Source organism: Macaca mulatta, chromosome 14 (assembly GCF_049350105.2).
Source record: "Macaca mulatta isolate MMU2019108-1 chromosome 14, T2T-MMU8v2.0, whole genome shotgun sequence".
Classification (NCBI taxonomy): Eukaryota; Metazoa; Chordata; class Mammalia; order Primates; family Cercopithecidae; genus Macaca; species Macaca mulatta.
Genome location: NC_133419.1, coordinates 131110575 through 131131573, shown reverse-complemented (window position 1 = coordinate 131131573; position 20999 = coordinate 131110575). Strand labels below are relative to the sequence as shown.

General features: G+C 43.7%; 1 protein-coding gene across 5 annotated transcripts in view; it reads left to right on the top strand.

The window, feature by feature from the left end:
• Positions 1 to 586: 586 nt before the first annotated feature.
• LOC144334499 (uncharacterized) overlaps positions 587 to 20999 on the top strand; it is a 68887-nt gene continuing 48474 nt past the window's right edge. For 3 of the 5 annotated variants that reach the window (XM_077964703.1, XM_077964704.1, XM_077964705.1), the window contains exons 1-2: positions 587 to 3641; positions 18136 to 18307. In XM_077964703.1, coding sequence (XP_077820829.1) covers positions 3630 to 3641; positions 18136 to 18307 — 184 coding nt within the window. In that variant the 5' untranslated portion in view covers positions 587 to 3629. The remainder of the gene's footprint in view (positions 3642 to 18135; positions 18308 to 20999) is intronic. The other 2 variants (XR_013404435.1, XM_077964702.1) reach the window with 1 other exon arrangement.

Sequence of the window (20999 nt, the reverse complement as noted above, 5' to 3'; positions counted from 1 at the left end):
TGCTATGCTCTAAAAATGTCGAGAGCATGATTATCACCCTCCTCTGCTGTTTGAGGGGTAGGGAGCATTTGGAGATGCCTTGTTGCAGGAACCCATTCAGCCAAGCTGTCCTGGCAAACCATACCTCCCACAGCTCCCTCCACACCGGCTGTTTGTCCAATCTAACTTTGCACCGGAGCAAGATGTGTTTTCCCAAGATGAGGAGAGGAAGGTTAGCCCACGCTGCTGGATGTGGAAGGGAATGGGAACCAGGGAAAGAATGGTAACTGGGGAGGAAGGGAAACCATGATACTTTTGTAGTTGAAGGCCTAACTGGGCGCACTTTGCCATAACTTGGCCCCTCTGCCTCCTTTCCACTGGAAGTGCCAGAAATCGCAGGGCTCACCTGCCTTTGTAGACAAGAAAATGAAACCATCAGAGGGTGAATTTCAGCTAGCCTATTGCCATCACTCTTTTATGGTATAAAGGATGAGAGAGGCGGTGAGGGAGACATTGCCCCAAACATGATGTCCACATCCTAAGACTTGCCTGATATTTCATGTTACACAAAGACAACATTGACTGGTTTAAGAGAAAAAAAAAAAAAAAGGAAATCCAGAAGAATGTTTTAATTATCAAGCATGAAACAAGTGAAAATCATCAGAATCTTTTTCCTTCTGTGACTTGGTGGCAACAGTCTGTAAAGCCAAGGCCACCGTGAAGTGGTAGGGGAAATTTGGGCACCCACAGTCACCTTGGCAGACACACGATGCTATTTTCAGACTTGTGGAGCCTTTGCACTGCCTCCCTGTCATCCTCACCTGTCTCTGGTCTGAAAGTCCATTTTAACTCTGCTTTCTTGGAGGCAGAAACAAGCATGTGACAGGCTGCAGAGAATTACTCCTGGCTCTGATGTCTCTTCACCAGCTTGACAAAACCTGGTTTCTCCACCTGTCTTTACTCTCTAAGCCTTACCTGCAAGCGCGTCCATGAAAGCCACCACCGCACCATCTCTGGGATGCAGAAGGTTAGGAGGGAAGAATTAAAAAAACAAAACGAAGGTAACAGTATCAAGATCCAAACTTAGAAAACATTTCTTGAAGTGACATTATCTGCTCCTTTTAACCCCATCCCTTTGTCACCAGTGTTTGTTTAGGAAGTATAAGCTAATTTTAATATTAAAATGTTGTAGTGATTAAGAAGGTAAGTTTGTGAATAATGTATGAGTCATCCACACTTTTGTCTTTTTTCCCACCTTATGTTCCATGCTGCACCCTGTTACAAGCAGAGTTGACTGTGATTACTTCCAGAAACTTTGATTAACCCATGAGAGTAAAGACCTAGCTCGATAAACACAGAAGTCCCTGATTGCAGACAAAAGGACTCAGATATCAACAAAAGCAATGATTTGTTTATACTGTGTTCAACTGGATGTGGTGACTTGTGAGCATAGGTAATCAGCCCTTTTGCCCGCACCCCTGGGTGAAGAATCATTCTACTCCTGAAACTATCAAAAAGATTAACCATGAATGTTGATATGAAATACCTGCTTTTCATGCCTTGACACTAAGGAGAATAGACCTTATTAAGGAAGGAAAAACACTTTTGGAGTTTACCTCCTTTACACATGCAGCTTGCATAGAATCCAAATTCAGTGAGCTGACGGCAGGCCAGTTCCTTGCCACTTTATAAAGTTGACCCTCTGTTATCTATAAATGCAAGTGGCTTATTCAAGAATAGCAAGGGCAGCTTTCATTAAGGACTTGTGCATCTCTAGGAGAATCATATGGGCTTGGTTGGCAATAGAACATTTTCTTGGGGACAGAATGTATTATAGATGATTTAGGCAGGAGGTTAGATGAGAAAGTTCCACAAAAATCTAGGGATTTTTTATTCTGCCCAAACCACCATGTTCCTTCCTGCTTTCATTTTTTTTGTTCATGCCCTTCCTTCCACGTGGTAGATTACCTGCTCTCCTCCGGCTGGGCAGGTAGGCTACCTCTGCCCATAAGGACCAATTCAAGTTCCCTTTTCAAGAAGCACTGTCTTATTGCACCAGCCAAAACTCTCCCCACTTTCTTTTTAGTTATTTACACTGCCTCTCTAGTAAATGTGCATGTATATGAAGTCCTCAGTAAGAGATTATAATTCTTGAAGGGCAACAAACATAACTTTTATCTTTTTTAGTCCTATTATGTCCTTATGCCCCCCAACTATATGTATATACCTAGTGCATGATAGGTACAAAATAAATATTAAAGTTTACTTAATTAAAGATTGTTTATTTAAGAGGCAAAATTTGTGAATAAGTCTGGATCTTGATACTGTTCCTTTCATTTCGTTTATTCCTTTCTCCCGACCTTCCACATCCCAAAGATAGTGTGCTGGTGACTTTTATGGAAATGCTTGCAGGTAAGGCTTGAAGGGTGAAGATACGTGGAGAAACCACTGTAAACCTCTTTGAGATTAACCACTTATTTCAGTGGAGGGCACTGGCTAATTTGTACCAGACCTGCCCCAGACAGTTTTGTACATCTTGCATGTGGGTGGGGACCCAAAAAGTTTCCTTTTCAGTGAATCTATTTGGATGAGACAAAGAAATCTGTTGCTCAAATGTTTTCATCAGAGGCTACCCCCTGTTCAGGTGTGTACCCTGCATCCATGTGGGTTTGTGGATGGCATATGACATTTGCAGCGCCAGAGCTCATCGCCACAGATCAAAGGGAAGTAAGCATGCATATGTGGATGCAGCAGGAATAGCTGCAGTCTTTCTGCTGAAGAGCAGGGTTATATACCTCCTATTCGAAATCTGGAGAGGACTGAGGCAAGAGCTTGTATTGAAACACAAGCAAGCTCCACGTATGGTTTTGGACATGGAAGAAAGAGTACTCTTGGGGTGGAATGACTTAAGTTTTTAATAGGATTAGGATTTCTGTGGATTTTTCCCAAGTGATAGAAATTTTCTTCATCTAGCAGGCAGCCTCACCCAATTACATCTCTATGTTCATTTCTGAAACTCCTTTGTTAAAAACAAAACTAAATAGCAACAGAGAAGAAACTTTCTCAAAAAACTCTTATATCTGTCATTTCTCCTGTTCTCACAGAACTTCAAAATTGCTTTTTCTTTATTCCTTTTTTTTTTTTTTTCTATATCAGCTCATCAGTCTTTGTAGGTGACTTGGCTACCCCACTAATCTAATTGTCTTTTTGATAGTTTAATCAATATGGACACCAACTTAAGGCCATATGTGAGCCTTAAATGCATCATATTCCCTGTACTTGATTCCACAATTGATATTGTGTGAGGGAAGTTGGCCAAATATTCTCTTCTGTGAAGTCAGAATAACCACCGACCCTAAGAATCAACATTTTGACCAATTCTTTATATGTTGCAAACTATTCACACAACTAGAAAGTTTAGCCATTCACATCTCTTCCCCTGGTTTTAAGTCCCAGCTTCTGAGACTCAGAAAGTTTAGTCCCTTGAACTTTCTGTGGAAAATCTGTTGTAAAAACAGTTCAGACATTGGAAAATATAAAATAGCCCCCAGAGATCCTGATAAAGCTTCCTCTCCCCAAATCCCTCTACAGGTTTATCCATGAGAAAGTTTCTGAAACTGATGAGAAAATACTGAGTAATTAATGCTGAAATGGGAAAGATGGTAAGTAAAAGCAAAAACCTGTTGATGGCATCTGTTCATATAGTTCCATGTGCCTTTTTACTCACCTGCACTGATAGGCAATGTAATGAAGTTTCCTTTTCAAACATAAAATGTAATTAAACAAAGCTTATCTTAAATTGGCTGGACCCACACAACTTGATTGAGACGTAAACAGCTGTCTTCATTTTGAAGCACCTACACTAGTCAAGCTTCTTTCTAACCTGCCCTTAGCGTTTGCCTGTTGGTCTGTCTTCCCTACTGGACTGTTAATCCCTTGGAGGCAGATTGTCTTGTTTCCCAGAGTTTTTCCAGCATATACCATGGCAGACAATTTTCTCCTTATCTACTCTATCTCGTAAGCCTCATCTAGTGCCTCCATCCTCGGGTGCATAGCCTAGTGACAGGCATGTAACAGATTTTGCCTGCAAGTGGTTGCTGAGCCATAAATGAAGTTGGCAACCTTCTTGTGGCAGTGAGTAACATATTTCTTTCCTCCCGATAGGCTTGGAATCCTCATCCCCATCTGGCAATTTTCTATCTTTTCTACACTCACAGTGGAGCCCACACCCCTCACAACCCCCTTGACTAAACCAGATGACAGCAAGAATGCCTAGTTCCAAGTGAGCAAGGGTGAAGCCTTAGGCTCTTGTCTCCTCCAGACCTCCTCTCTGCTGTGAAAATATACTGGGGGTGGGGGGTGGGGGAGTACTTAACCTCAAACTGAGAAAAAGGATGTCCTGAGCAAGTTTCATAGCATAGCAGCTCCCATCTGAAATGTGAAGCTTTGAAGGCCTGTTGCTACAGTAACCAGCTAGCTCCTGACTCCAATGCCTGTCTAATCTAAGGTGGAAATGTCCCAGAAACAGACCCCAGGCTGGCAGCTCTTAACTATGACCCATCTCATAAGCACATATCCAGCTGTAGCCTCTTGGTTGCCAGGGTGAAGGGGCCTCCGTATCGCCACAGGAAAAAAATCTGATGAATTCTGGGCTCAGAAAGGGTGTTGTTTTTTTTCCACTAACAGACTCTGCAACCCAGTCCCTGGTGAAAGGGCTCCACACCCACCCGTTTTGTGTGTATAATGCTGAGCTAAAGTGGGAAGGAGCAGTAACACCAAAGGAGGCTAATTCTCTTCCTGTCAGTAGGAGAGAGTCTGTGCCCCCAGTACGTGAAAAGGGAAGGCATGAAAAGGGAAAAATCAGCCTTCTGGAAGCACCTTCTTACCACAAGAAAAAGGTGATTCAGAGTATCTTTGAGACTCAGCCAGATTGTGTCTAACTCTTCAGGCAATAGGAAGGCAGAGATGGAGCCATTTCAGAGAAGAGATTTTTTTTTTTTAATCATTTTGTTCTTTGGAATTGTCACAGGATTATGATGTGGGTTCTCATAAAAATTTCCCTCACCCGAAACCCACCCAAAAGAAAGGCAGTGAAATGGGGAGGAACACACATTTGCCTGGCCTCAGAAGAACTGCCTGGTAGTCATGGGTTCTAGTGATCTCGGACCAATCTCTTCACTTCCCTGGACCTCAGTTTCTTCCGTACAAAGAAGTTGAACTGGATCATAGAAAAGTCGCTGTCCAGCTTGGTAATATCAGATAGGGAGCGGAAGCTGTCTCTTAGTGCATGGCCAGATTCCGGAACAACGATGATGGTCTCCATGTTTCTCCTAAAAATGAATCTCATCTCAGTAGAGATTTCTTTCACCTCATTTGGGTCTCAATTTAAGGAAGGAAGAAAGGAAAGAAACCTTGGGATTCTCTTCTTGAAAGGAATATACTTGACTTTCTCTAGGCTTCTAGGATAAAAACTTCCTATCCTTCATTTTTCCTCTTTAAACCTGCCAAAATCAAGTTGACTAAAGATACTATAGAGATATGTAAAAGAAGCTGCATCCTTAAATTTTCATGGAGTCCAAGAGCCTGCTCACCACCAGTTAGCCTTTCCCAGGATGGTGGTGGCACTGATCATCCAAGTCACACTCTTATGTTCATGTCCCACAGCGTTTCCCATCAGCCATCTCATTTCATCTTTTCATCATTGCTCTGAGGAACAGACTTCACACATGTATAGGACTTTTTATATCACAAAGTATTTCATTTCCAATGTCTTATTTAGATCTTGACAATCACTGTTTAAGGTAATTTGGCAAGTTATTAATACTCATGTCCTCATTTTGCTGAAGAGGAAACTGAAATGCAGAGAATTTGTTCTTCTGCCCAAGATCACTCACCCAGTTTATTGGGAGGCAGCAGCACAGGGATTAAGAACATGGGCTATGCTGACAACCAACCAGGTAGAATCCCAGCTCTGCCAGTAGTTAGCTCTGTGTCCTTAGGAAAGTTATTTCACACTTCTGTGACTTAGTTTTTCTTGTCCATTAAATGCTCATAAGAGTAGTGCTTTCCTCACAGAGATTGGGTGGGCAAGGGAGCTAAATGAGCTAATATATTTAAGAACAACCTCTAGCACACAGTGCATGATAAATGTCATTATTATTAGCAAAGCCAGGACCTGGGTCTTCCAACTTCTAGCTCAGTGGCATTTCTGCTGCCCTACACCAGGACTATCCTTTGTATACAGGTGTGAACCTAAAGCCTTCAGTGCTTCAATGAAAAGTTCACCCAAGGTCTTTCTGTTCAGTAAGTCTAGAGCTAAGGGCTCCTGGCACTCTGTTCAGTCCTTTTGCTGTTAAACCACGCTGCCCTCCGTTGCTTTCGGCAGAATGTCAAACCTTACGTTTTTAAAATTTATAAACCAAGCACTCTTATTTAATATCACTGACGGCCTGAAGGCAGACGCTCCCACTCTTCTGGGGAAGGGGGTCTTCTAATCTGCCATCTTAAGGAGAGAAAATGGCTTGATTGGGTAACTCACTGCAGTGGGCACATATTTATTACTGTCTCCCAGCCTTTTCTCATGCTGTTTGTCCACTGGAATTACCACTAGTGCCAGGCCATTTGAATATTTGACCATTTGTCTTAGAGTTCTCTGAGTACAAATCTTGTTTTCCATACCTTTATTAGGTACTTTTTAAGAATGAAGACTATGTTGTATGTTGGTTTGTACTCTCTCCTGCACATCAAAAATGCTTCGTAAATAGATATACAAATGTTTCTTGATTCATAAATTGATTGACTGTTTGATGCACTAATGGTCACCTCTAAGTGGTTAACAGTTGTCTCTTCCCATCTCTTAGTTGCAAGTTTCAGATGATCAAAGAATGCCTAGGTGGCATTCAACAGTACAGTGCCTCAGTAAAGGTAGAAGTTTTAGGAGCTGTACGTGCAAGAGTGAAAGAAGTTCTCTCTGCACCCAGAGGAGGTCGTTTGCTACAAAGCCTCAGAACCTGGCTTCTGCCTTGTCAACCTGCATGCTGTGTGCATGGAAAAACAGGCCTGAGCCAGGGCTTACCCTGTCACCCAAAGTCCACTCCATGTAGTGTGCCTGAACCAAACATGACCTTGTTCTACAGTTAAAAACAAGTGAAAGTCATCTGCTGGGGTCACTTGGTAATAAAGTCCTGCGACAGAAGGGGCTCTGCTTAAAGGGCAGCTCAAATCCAGGCATTAAAATAACCTAAATGGTGTCGTTTTCTGATCAAATTCCTTTCCCTGTCGGGTTTGTGATTTTTGAGCCTGAGAATGTCCCTCGCAGCTCAGGTTTCTCTGCTGTCACACTGATCTCAGGCCTGGAATGCAAGCACTGGCCATTGAGGTCTGATGTAACTATGTCACAATCCCAAAATGGAGAGACATTATCTCATAGATGGTGCAGCAGTCGGGCACCAGTGTGTGGCTGGCAGGCACAGCTCAGAATGCAGCCCTGGGCATATTCCACATCCACAGTTCTCAGTGGACACAGGGTCTGATGCCCCAGGCTCCAAGCCGTGCTCCAGTAAGTTAGGGTCTTGCACATCTTCATGCTCAGGAGTAGGGACAGGAAGACAGAGGCTGGGATGGAGATGGGCTTACTTCTGGGCCAGTCCAGTTGGTTTTCAGAAAGGTGATTCCTGGTCACAGGGCCCTTGAGCACCTGGAGGGCTTTGGCAGAGTGCAGACAGCAGCCATTCACATGAGAAGGCTCCACCCTGGAGGCAGCGCTGGAAGCCATCCTTCCTTAACTGGGCCTCTGGGGCAGGTGGGGCCTAGTGGCCTGTGAGGTAAACAGCCCTTTCAGCGCTTAGAGAATGAGACCTCAAGGGGAAACCATTAACCCTTTCCTAGAGTAATAGCATCAAAGTCCTAACCAAGTTGATCATGAAATCTCATTTGAATTCAGAGGAGCACCTTCTTATCCAGCCTTGAGGAATCAGGCCACTTCCTTCCTTCTTGATTAGCCTCTTCACACCCCTTATTTCCCATGGCTTTTCTGTGAGATGCTTTTGTTCCAACCAAGCCATTGCCAATTAGGCCATGCCCACCCCTGCCGACTCCCTCTGCTCGCTCTTTCCTTGCCTAAACAGTCTGCCTCTCTCATTTTGCCTGGTCCTTTGCTCAAGGTCCACATTAAACTCCCCCTGCTCGCCCAGGCATCTCTGAGTGCCTGAGTCCCCATTTCTGGAGCTCCTTCAGAACCAGTATCTGCGCCATGCATTGGATTCTTGGCACACACCTCCTTCCACCATCAGTACCTTCTCTTGTGTAGATGAGTGCGTGTCCCTTAGGAGTGTCCTCTAGCACAGACTGTGTTTTATCTTTGGGTACTCCCAGAGCCTAGCAATGAGCCTTGCACACAACACTGACTCTTGAGAATGCTCTTAAACTCTGAAGGCATCTTAGAATCAAAACCTAAGACCACATCCAAGAATACAGCCTCGTTCCCCCGTCTCCCAGTGTCCTTACACACCAAGCACATGCCTGAATGTGAAGCCTCTCATTTGCTCTTTCCTCTACCTGGCATGGTTCACTCCCCTACTCCAGTGTCTCTACACAAATGCCACCTTCTCAGGCTTTCCTGACCACCCTGTCTAAAAAATAGCATTCCTTATCCTGTAATGCCTATCCTGCTGATTTTTCTTCATAGCACTTACTATTGATTTATTTTCTGTTGTTATACTATATTACATTACGCTACATTTAATTGTTTTAATTGACAAAACTGTATAGATTTATTGGGTACAACATGACATTTTGATATATGTATACATTATGGAATGGCTAAATCAAGTTATTTAACATATGTTTTATCTCACATCATTTTTTGTGGTGAGAACACTTAAAATCTCTCTGAGCAATTTTCAAATATACAATATATTGTTAACTGTAATCACCATGTTGTACAATAGGTCTCTTGAACTTATTCCTCCTGTCGAACTGAAATTTTGTGTCCTTTGACCAGCATCTCCCCAATCCTCCAACCCTTCAGCCTGTCAGCCACCGTTTTACTCGGTGGTTCTGTGAATCCAGCTCTTTAGAGTTCACATTTAAGTGAGACCATGCAGTGTTTGTCTTTCTGTGCCTGGCTTACATCACTTCAGGTTACACTATATATGTTTAAATCTTTCATTGTGTGTGGTTCCCATAAGAATGCAAGCCCCATGAGGGCCAACACCTTGCTTTATTCACAGCTCACCCTACAGCTCTGCCTTCAGCAATGTGAGGAATATCGTAGGTGCTCACTATTTGTTGAATGAGTGGATAGGTGAATGAATGAGCAAATGAATATTTTTCTGTAAATCAAGGACCACTCTGTGTGATAATGTGACATGCAGCCCACCACAGGATGATATAAGGCTTGTTTTCACAGAACCGAAGAGTATTTGAACTATAAAGGTCCTTGAAAGTAGGTCACCTTCCCAATTGTACAGAGTAGGAAACTGAGTCCCAGAGAGGGACTCAGATGGAAATGAACACTTGGAAAGTTAATATCTTTGATTTCTAATACTTCTTCCTAGAGCATAGTCCGATGTAACAGTTCATCTGGCGAGATTCTGAGTTACCAATTTTCTGTAGGTTTTGCATTAGAATAATTTTATAAAAGCAAACGAGAACAAGGCCAATAGCATAAAATTTCACTCCTTCACACTCCCAAGTGTTTTTCGAGGCATTACAGAAAAGGAAGCATCTATGCTAGTTGGTCCAGCATCCCTTTAGAAGCTTAGAGCTGCAGAAATACTGTTGGAACATTGTTTCTTTATTCTTCCCATCCTTACTGTGTTGGGCCGAACCCTGAGGACTGTCTGCCTTGGAACAGAGAAGAAATCCAAGCATATGTGCAAAGCTGAGCTGCCCTTTCAGCCCCAGGTCTTCAATGGGCCTTCTCCCCAGGCACCTGCGAAATGCCAGCAGGGTCATTGCTGGTGGAGGGGTCCCACTCAGTGCACCCCTAGGAATGGCTCAGCCGCACTGTGGGTGTAAACATTAATCACACAACAGTCATTCTACATATTCCTTTTTTATTCTCCAGAGAGTGCCAGGAAAAGTCCTGCCCAGTCAAAAGTCGTCTTGTAGCTGGGCATTGAGAGTGATTGCCCCTCTCTCTCCTTGTAAGATTATGTTTGACAGCAATGAAAACCAACAGTTTAACAGCAGTAATCTCTTGGCAGGACAGATTGATATGAGCCTTGTCCCAAAACAAAGTAATCCTTTCAGGGAAGTGTATTTCAAGTTGAGCTCACGTTCCCAAGATGCTGAGATTCTTATGTGGCTGACACAGGAGCCGAGGCTGAGCCCCAGCCAGGGACATCCAACGATTGCCAGTAACACCACGGAGCTGAGTGAAGATTCAGGGGCTGAGTGTGTTCCTGAGTGCTTCAAACTGGGGGACCTGGAAACACCAGGGGACTCCTGGGGAAAGGCTGTCAACTCCAGCCTGCTCTTCCTAAATGGCCTTTTTAGTGACTTCAACCCTAGCAGTGAGGCATGTGGGTCAGAATAACATTCCCTTTCTTTTCCCTTCACCTCTCTTTTCTCCACGGTTCCTTTCCACAACTTCTTTATTTGCTGCCTAGAGGAGCTTTCTGGACATTTTGTCTCCAAGAATCATGATATGTCACCTGTGCCTGACAACTTATGACCTCACATGCCTGGTCTTCTACGCCAAGGTAGCTGTAAAGACTTGCTTTCTAGGCTGGGTTTCCCTGCACAGGCCCACTGAACCACTCAAACCTCAGAGGTGGAAGTGCCCAGCGGTCCTCGTGGTCAGTTGGGGATAACGGAGTCATTTCTGCAGCCCAACTTCTGAAATTCCACAAGAGGGCGCCCAAGGGCTCCCAGGTCTGGCCACACCCGTGGCCTTGAGGCCGGAAGGTGGCGCTGTTGCTTTAGCCATCAAGAAAGGCAAAGCTGTGAACACCGGGATGGGGATGTCCCTGGGTGCGGAGGGTGATACCTAGAGGCGATGCTGTGCCTGTGGCGGCCACGCGGTGCCACCCACTCCGGGGAGCAAAGCCAAGCGCCGGACGCGGGGTATGGGAGAGAAGAGCCACCTGACTCAAGGGAGGGCTCTGGGTGAGGAGCCAGCCTCCTCCGGCTCCGATTCCCGCTGCTCTGCTGCTTTGCCCGGAGGCCTTGAAGGAAGTCATTCACTCTTCCTCCCCCCCAGCTTCCTAGGCCTTCCGTGTGCTCAGCGGAAATTCACACACTCTCTGGTGGCAGGTGAGCTTTGGATTCAGGAATGAAAAGACAAAGCCCTGTCCTGGTGAATGGAAAGGGGAGGCAGGCGCATCATCAGAAAGTCACCGTGTGAGGAGAGACGTGGCGGCACAGAGGTGCACACAGCAGCCCCCAGAAGAAGGACTTCCCCCCGCCTGGGGAAGCCGGGCTGGCAGGGCTGGGCCAGCGAAGCCTTCCTGGTGGTTCTAGGCAGTTTTAGGTGTTAGGCGTCGCCTTGGGAAAGATGAGGAAAAGGCAGTGTAGGCCAGGCGACGGCCGGAGCAGAGGCAGCGCGGCAGTGCTGGCATGTGGGTGGGTGGTGGTAAGGAAGGCAGTGGATGAGGATGCAGGGAGCAGATGGGCTGGGTTGCAGGCTGGGCCTCCATGGCCCTCTATGGGTTTTGTGATCAACATGCTTTGTGGAGTTACAACAAGCAATGGTGGCCCTAACACATACATTCATTTATAGGTCCATAAATCTGCATTCATAGAGATGAATGAGTAATCCCCAGGGTGAAGGAGAACTGGAAGAGACACTGGAGCCAGGTCCACCCTTGGCCAGGTTTTACCTTGACTTGGCGTCATCACTAGGCACTGGGTTTTTTCTCTCTCCTTCTTCCCTGACCAAGAAATACACCAAATTCATTATGATATCGACTTGTCATGATCTGAAATTGAAGAGCAACCATATATTTATTTGGCAAGATAAATACACACATTCTTTACATAAGATTACTAGCCGCCAGTTTCTGAAAGCATATATTGTCATTTATTTGTCAAAACAAAGCTACATGCCCACATGGTATAGATGGGAAAGATGAGGCCCAGAGCTCAGGTGCATGGCTGAGGTCACCCAATTCGGGGATGGTGGTGCTGGCACTTCTGTCTGGGCTGCTTCACCTGGGCCACACACTCTCCACTCCATGCAGGCCGCCCTCTCTGGGGCCTAGCAGGGTTTATCGCCCAGCTTAGTATCACTAGTACTGAGCACACTCATTCTGTGAAAGACACGGCACCGTGATCTGTAGGGTCTAAAGCTAAGAGTCCATGTCACATACAGAATGGCACTGTTCACAGAAAGAGGACAGATGCTGCACGGCTGGTCTCAGTTGTTCATTCTGAACCCCCACACTCCAGCGTGAGTACCAAATGGTCATGAGCATTGATGGAGCGTACCATGTACCTGAGTTCTAAAGACACAGGACTGTGTCTGAGCTGCCACAACAGAATACCATATCAAGTGGCTGATAAGAAAAAAAAAAAAAAAAAACCTTTCTCACAATCTGGAGACCAAGGTTCAATGTCAAATGATAGCCCGTTTCCTCATAGATCCTATCTTCTCACTGTAACCTCACATGTCAGAAAAGATAAACAAGCTCCCTTACGCCCCTTTTATAAGGGCACTCATCCCATTCATGTGGGCTCTACCCTCAAGACCAAATCACCTCCCAAAGGCTCAACCTCCTAATATCATCACCTTGGTGTTTAGGATTTCAATGTGTAAATTTTGGGGGGACACAAACGTTCAGACCAAGGATAGGATGGGTTCTCAAATGTACTACTTTATATGATTAGCAACCACAGCACGTGGCTAGAGCAGTAAGATGCTTGTTGGCATTTGTGACTATGTTGCAGGAAGGGCCATCCAAGAGTGTCTATGACTTGGTGCACCCTCAGTTCAAATGGCATCTTTCCCAGATGCTCAGTCTCCAAACAGAAAGCAGCCTGCAGTTTCATGTTTTAAAGTTTCAGCTACAGAGATCCTTTGCCAGTGTATTGAAGTTTGTGGAGAGAATGTTTTTAATCAACAAAATGTACTGAAGTGATGTGCAAAGTTCCAGGAAGGAATAAAGCCCACCAATGAGGCAGAGAGAAGTGGAAGTCTAGCAAAGACAAATGAAGTACCCCATGCTCGGCTTCACTGGAAAGAAGCTAAATCCAGCATGAGGACTGTGAAAAAACACAGTTCCTGAGGAGAGAGCAAATGACAAGCAAATGGTCCACAGAATAACATATAAATTAGCCTCAGACTTCCTGAGAGAAGCTAAAGAGACCATGTCTCCAAAGCTCACAATCGCTGGACGATGATATTAAATCCCAAAGAGGGGAAATAACTTGCTCTAATAGCAATAGCTAACATCAGAGATGGCTCACAGCACGTCAAGGCCTGGTTTCAATGCTCTGTGTGGATTCACTCAATTCTCCCGAAGACTGCATGAAGTGTGAGGATCCCCACCCCATGTACAGATGGAGGAGTTGAAACTTGGAGAGAGAAGTAACTCACCCCACTTACCCAGTTAGTAAAGGGCAGAGCTGGGATTCAAACCCAGGCAGCCTAGCTCCCAGTGGATCCTCGCAACCAATTTATTTATTGCTAGCTCCAAGTACAGCAGCAAATCAACAACGGAGCCAAGATTAAAACTCTGATAATGACCCAGCTCCTAGTTTCTGTTCTTTCCACCATTTCACTCTTTCCCCAAATAGGTCCAGAAGACTCTCTCCTCAGAGCAGTGGCCCTTGCTGGTCCCTCTGTCTGAATGCTCCCCTCTTAGATTTGCAAAGAGCCTGCCCCTTCAATTGCTTTTCTGACCACCCCCAACAAAATAGCAACACCCTCCCACTCTCTGTAACCCTGGCATGTCTACTCCCTACTCTGCTTCATTCACTGGTAACCATTTCACCACCTACTATACTATTACTATATTTACTTTTTTTTTTTTTTTTTTTTTTTTTTTTTTTTGGTTTAGTGTCTTCTCCTACTAAAATGCAAGCTTCACAAAGAGAAACATCTTTGCCTTCTTCCATGCTAATATCTCCAGTGCCTGGCACATATAAACGTTTGGTAAACATTTAATGAATAACTAAATGAATAAAGAAATGGGCAAATCATAAATAAATAAATTGCATGTGCAAAGCAAAGAACTCAGGCACTCCGTGCCATGGGTCAGAAGTCCTACTTGATAGCTTGTTACTGAGATGCTATGCAAACATCCAAATCCAGTTCAAATTCTACCTCCTTCAGGAAATCCTCCAAATATTTCCACTCACTGAGTTACTAACTGAGAGCTGAGTCACTCCAGGAATTTTCTATTAAGCTGTAGGAACTTCTGAAAGGGAGGATGTAATATATCAATTACCAGCAATTAACACTTTTGAATATATTAAACAATACATGTACAACATTTTATAGATAACAGATCTGAACTAAAATACAGCTGGCATGGAGTGGCACAAAGAACATGCCAGTCATGGTGCTAGGTACTTTGTATGCTGTACTAATTGCTAAATATTCCCAGCTTTGTGCCTTCCTGGCACCTGTGAGAATTGTACTTCCCAAACTCTTCCTGGTTGAGTGATAGATACCATGTGACCAGTTCTAGCCAATCAGACATGAGCAAACCTGCCATTCACTTTAAAGTGCTAATGAGACATCCTTCAGAGCTCTCTTTTCCTTTTGGCTTAGTCAACCAGTAACCTTCAAAAAAGTGGTTACGGGGCTGCTCAGTCAGCCTGAGTCCCTGAAGACCCCCATGTCTCCAGTCTTATTCCAGCTAAACTGCACAGCAATCTTTTGAGGTAATCTGTGCTATCTTCATTCTACAGATAAAGGAAAGGGCTCCGAGATAAGAAGTGATTTGCCCAAGTCACACAGGTAGTAAGCAACAGCCAGGAGTGGAGGACAGGTCTGATGCTAGAACCTGTAACTTTTACCTACTTGTATTCTCTCTCCCAATCTTACAGAATAAAAATAAGGAATACGACAATGGGAATATCAGCTGTTTCCTGGAAAACAGAAGCTTTGTTTGGGCACCACAGCTTTGGGCTATTGGGGATTAAGAAGAGTCAATAGGACACTGGGGTCATGGGAAATAATTATAAAAACGGGTAGTGTAGGGCAGGAAGTGCCACTGACAACATTCTCCCAGTTTGTATTTTTGTTTGTTGGAGAATTAGAATCCTTGGTCTTTGGTAGACAAAAACTACATGATTATCTCAATAGATGCAGAAAAGGCCTTCAACAAAATTCAACAGCCCTTCATGCTAAAAATTCTCAATAAACCAGGTATTGATGGAACGTATCTCAAAATAAGAGCTATTTATGACAGACCCACAGCCAATATCATAGTGAATGGGCAAAAACTGGAAGCATTCCCTTTGAAAACTGGCATGAGACAGGGATGCCCTCTCTCACCACTCCTGTTCAACATAGTGTTGGAAGTTCTGGCCAGGGCGATCAGGCAAGAGAAAGAAAGGATATTCAATTAAGAAAAGAAGAAGTCAAATTGCCTCTGTTTGCAGATGTCACGATTGTATATTTAGAAAACCCCATCATCTCAGGCCAAAATCTCCTTAAGCTGATAAGCAACTTCAGCAAAGTCTCAGGATGCAAAATCAATGTGCAAAAATCGCAAGCATTCTTATACACCAATAACAGACAGAAAGCCAAATCATGAATGAATTCCCATTCACAATTGCTGCAAAGAGAATAAAATACCTAGGAATACAACTTACAAGGGATGTGAAGGACCTCTTCAAGGAGAACTACAAACCACTGCTCAACGAAATAAAAGAGGACACAAACAAATGGAAGAACATTCCATGCTCATGGATAGGAAGAGTCAATATCATGAAAATAGCCATACTGCCCAAGGTGATTTTTAGACTACCCCATCAAGCTACCAATGAGTTTCTTCACAGAATTGGAAAAAACTAAAGTTCATATGGAACCAAAAAAGAGCCCGCATTGCCAAGACAATCCTAAGCGAAAAGAATAAAGCTGGAGGCATCACGCTACCTGACTTCAAACTATACTCCAAGGCTACGATAACCAAAATAGCATGGTACTGGTACCAAAACAGAGATATAGACCAATGGAACAGAACAGAGGCCTCAGAAATAACACCACACATCTACAGCCATCTGATCTTTGACAAACCTGACAAAAACAAGAAATGGGGAAAGGATTCCGTATTTAATAAATGGTGCTGGGAAAACTGGCTAACCATAGTAGAAAGCTGAAACTGGATCCCTTCCTTACACCTTATGCAAAAATTAATTCAAGATGGACTAAAGACTTAAATATTAGACCTAAAACCATAAAAACCCTAGAAGAAAACCTAGGCAATACCATTCAGGACATAGGCATAGACAAGGATTTCATTACTAAAACACCAAAAGCAATGGCAACAAAAGCCAAAATTGACAAATGGGATCTAACTAAACTAAAGAGCCTCTGCATAGCAAAAGAAACTACCATCAGAGTGAACAGGCAACCTACAGAATGGGAGAAAATTTTTGCAATCTACCCATCTGACAAAGGGCTAATATCCAGAATCTACAAAGAACTTAAACAAATTTACAAGAAAAAAAATCAAACAACCCCATCAAAAAGTGGGCAAAGGGTATGAACAGACGCTTCTCAAGAGAAGACATTTATGCAGCCAACAGACACATGAAAAAATGCTCATCATAACTGGTCATCAGAGAAATGCAAATCAAAACCACAATGAGATACCATCTCACACCAGTTAGAATGGTGATCATTAAAAAGTCAGGAAACAACAGATGATGGGGAGGATGTGGAGAAATAGGGATGCTTTTACACTGTTGGTGGGACTGTAAACTGGTTCAACCATTGTGGAAGACAGTGTGGCGATTCCTCAGGGATCTAGAACTAGAAATACCATTTGACCCAGCAATCCCATTACTGGGTATATACCCAAAGGATTATAAATCATGCTACTATAAAGACACATGCACACGTATGTTTATTGTGGCACTATTCACAATAGCAAAGACTTGGAACCAACCCAAATGTCCATCAATGATAGACTGGATTAAGAAAATGTGGCACATATACACCATGGAATTCTATGCAGCCATAAAAAAGGATGAGTTCATGTCGTTTGTAGGGACATGAATGAAGTTGGAAACCGTCATTCTGAACAAACTATCACAAGGACAGAAAACCAAACACCGCATGTTCTCACTCATAGGTGGGAATTGAACAATGAGAACACCTGGACACAGGGTGGGGAACATCACACGCCAGGGCCTGTCAGGGGCTGGGGAGCTGGAGGAGGGATAGCATTAGGAGAAATACCTAATGTAAATGACGAGTTAATGGGTGCAGGAAACCAATATGGCACATGTATACATATGTAACAAACCTGCACATTGTGCACATGTACCCTAGAACTTAAAGTATAATTTTTTTAAAAAGTATATATATAAAAGACTCCTTGGTCTTTGGTTTGATTCTTTCTCACTGCACATGCATCAGTCAGGAAGTCAACACACAGAGTGAGCTCTTCCTTTGGGTGTGCAGTGTGCTGAGGGCATCTTGATGGGCCCAGCGCTCACAACCCCACTTTCAAGGACCTGCAGGCTTTTCTGTTGACCCCCACTTCTGCTTTAAGCTTTTAAACTTCTGTGTGGTTCTATTCCTTGTGAACCCAGAGTTCTACTTGTTCATGTGGTTGTTAGGTATAGAGATGGGAAAGCGCCTCTGAATACACAATACAGAGATATGTTACATATGTGAACCTGGAGGATTGGGGGTAGGATACCGTCTGTCTCTAGTCTCATATTCCGTTTTTAAAGGAGGGAAGATATAAATGTATTTCCACCAACATGGAGATTCATTAGGAGAAAGGGGCAGAGAATCAGATTCTGAAAAGGAGCCACTATAAATACTATAACCAAACAGAATCTGCCAGGCTAGAGGGAATTGCACCTCCTCACTGCACAAAATTAGCTAATGCCAGTGAAGCTATTGGAGTGCTTCTGAAGAAATCAAATTGTTGTTGTTATGATTATGCTGTTAGATATTTCTTTCTTGAGATTCTAAATGGGTTTGTTTAGTGCCTTATTGGTCCATTCCTGCATCTCTGCTTCCAGAACCCAAGAACAAGTTTTCTGGATCACATAGGCTCCTCTGCTGCTTCCTCAGAAACAGAGAAGGTACTTGGTGCTGAAGAAAGAGAAGGAGACAGAGACTGGGAAGGAGAAGGAAGTCGGCAGAAAGAAGAAAGAGGCACAAGAAAGAGAGAAGGGGAGCTAAAAGCAAGAGGTAAGAACAGATCTCAGTTCTTCATTTCTGCTTGAGGACTCATTGAGGCATTGCATTGGTTTAGGAGAGCAAATGAGGTGTGACGTGTTATAGAAAGTGGATCTTAAAGCTCTTACTGTAAATAACCCATAATAAGTAAAACTTTTGCTAGGCAAGAAAAAAAGGTATCTAAAGAGAAAAGAGACGTTGACCTACATAGAACAGACCATTATTGTAGAAATGGGAAGGGCCAAACCATTCTCATGCTGAGCATAAATTTCCCCCTCTCTAAGGCGATTGACCATCTGAGTTTGTTTGGGAACTGTTTTGGTTTTAGCAGTGAAAGTCTTGGATCCCCAGGAATTCCCTCAGGCCCAAGCAAACTAGGATGGTAGGTCACCCCACCCCTGCCTGAAATGTCCTCCTCCCATGCCACCCCTCTCACCTCACCTCTTAATGAAGGTGTCCAGCTGCAACTTTAAACACAATCTCCTCCACAGAGCGTTCCACGATCCTCAAGCAGAACTGGTTCTTATCTCTGTGTTCCACGGGGCCTTTTACATAACTCAACAATAGCGCTTACTAATCGTATGCTGTTTCCCACTAAAATGTCTTTCTCTCTGACACAGTGTAAACTCTTTAAAAGTAATAATCTCATATTTGAATCTCTGGTTCATATAATTTTCTGATTATATGAATGAATAAACAAAGGAGCAAAGGAAGTTTGAGAAAACTACGCGTAAATTATTCACTACTAAATATTAAACATTACTTGAGATATTCCCACCAGCACCGAACTACCTGGACATGAGAGCAAATTCTGAAGGTCTGGATCACAGGCAGACAAACAGGAATGCTTGGAAGGCAGAAGCCTCCCGCACAACATTTTTCACCTGCTGCTAATATGCTACCCATAGTTTCCACCATTAAAAATCTATTCTTTTGGGTTAAGCCAAATTTCTCCTTTGCATAGAACCTGCCCAGACTATTGTTTAAAATCTTATTTTGCTATTCACCCAGGTGACTGGCTTAGCATTCATAGCAATCACCCCAGCATTGAGGTCTTGCTCAAATAGCCTAAGGTACCTGGCAACATAGAAATGGCTCTATTTCTAGATGATAAATACCTCAATTATAAGGATTAAAATGTTCTCTGGGATATTCTATTAAGTGGTTTGGTCCCAAAAGACCCCAAGCAAAGGCTTTGCTATTATTTTTTTGCTAACAATTCGGCTAGGAGGAGGACTGCGTCCCATCTGCTCATGAAGACTAAGTTGGTAAGAATTTGTGCTGTGCTCGTTAGAACCCAGATTACCTGCAACTGTATCTACCATGGGTTCTGGGAGCTAAGTGGCTTCCCTAAGCCTGGACTTGAAGTGTTCTGTGAGAAGTGTATTTCTTTCTAGAAGTGGGTGGAAGGTGGAGGGGTAGGAACCATGTTGGGCACATCTGTGAAGAGAGAATGTGACAGACCTCTGGAAGTGTTGGCAATGGAAAGGTGTGGAAAGTGATATAGTCTTAGAGGGAACATTACGTGACCGGGGGAAAGAGGTTTCTTTGTGGGCAAAGGGAGGTAAGACATAAGAAGTCGGAGCGAATGGTCTTCAGAATAAATATCCAGAACCTCACTTGAAAACACCAGGAAGATATCACGGTGGCCCCGAGCAGAGAGGAGAGGCAACACAAGATTACATTTGCAGACTTAGTTATGAAATTGTATAATTTGAGGCCTAATTTGTTTTGAATGTTCCTGCCTTTTCGGCCTCTTTAGTTTATAATCTAAAACCATCTTGTGAAATAGTTTGAACCTGGATCTAAGTTGAACATGAAACACAGCTGAGTGTGAAAGAAAGTAAGTGTGCCACAAATCTGAATGAGAAATAACTTAAGATCATTCAATAAATCCCTAACTGGAACACTATGTGAAGGGCACGGAGCAAACTTTCACACCTCCACTCACCTGCCAGCCTGGGGTACAGAGGGGTCGGGGAGGGTACGGGGCAGAACTCTGCCTGCTGTGGTGAGAACTCGCCACGGGGACTGTGCAGGCCCAGCGCTGGATCAGGCAGGCAGATTCCTGCTCAGTGTGTGCCTACAGTCTGTCTGACCTAAACAGGAGCCACTGGAGACTATTTTCTCTCAGTTGTAAACCTTACACATGATAACTGGCCAATGACATGAGGCTGATGGGTATAATATTAGATTATATGTGATATTTTACAGTAAACAGAGGATGAGCTCTGGAGCCATGCAGACCTGGACTTGAATCTCAGCTCTGTCCTTCACCCCTCTGTGATACAGGGAGTGGATTCAACCACTGAACCTTATAGAGCCTCAATTACCTACAATTAAAATGAAGATGACTATCACTCTAACATCAGGCTTTGATAGGCACATCAAGGAATGACGAGAGTGAAATGTCCAGTGTAGAACTCAGCTCATGGTAGGTATTCACATTGATTCCTTTCTCCTTAGGAGAGAGGTGAAATTCACAAAGACACTGAGGCATTTACTGATTTCTACACCCACTCAGGCCACTGTCCTCTCATCTGGATGACCTCAATATCCTTGTCTGGCCACACGGACTGTGACTGGAATCAGAGACGAACCGTTGACTGCTAGCTCTCGTCAATTAGCTACTCAGTGACCAGAGTGCATGCACTACATCATAAATCTCATTTCAAATCTCTGTTTGGAATCCTTTAATGACTTC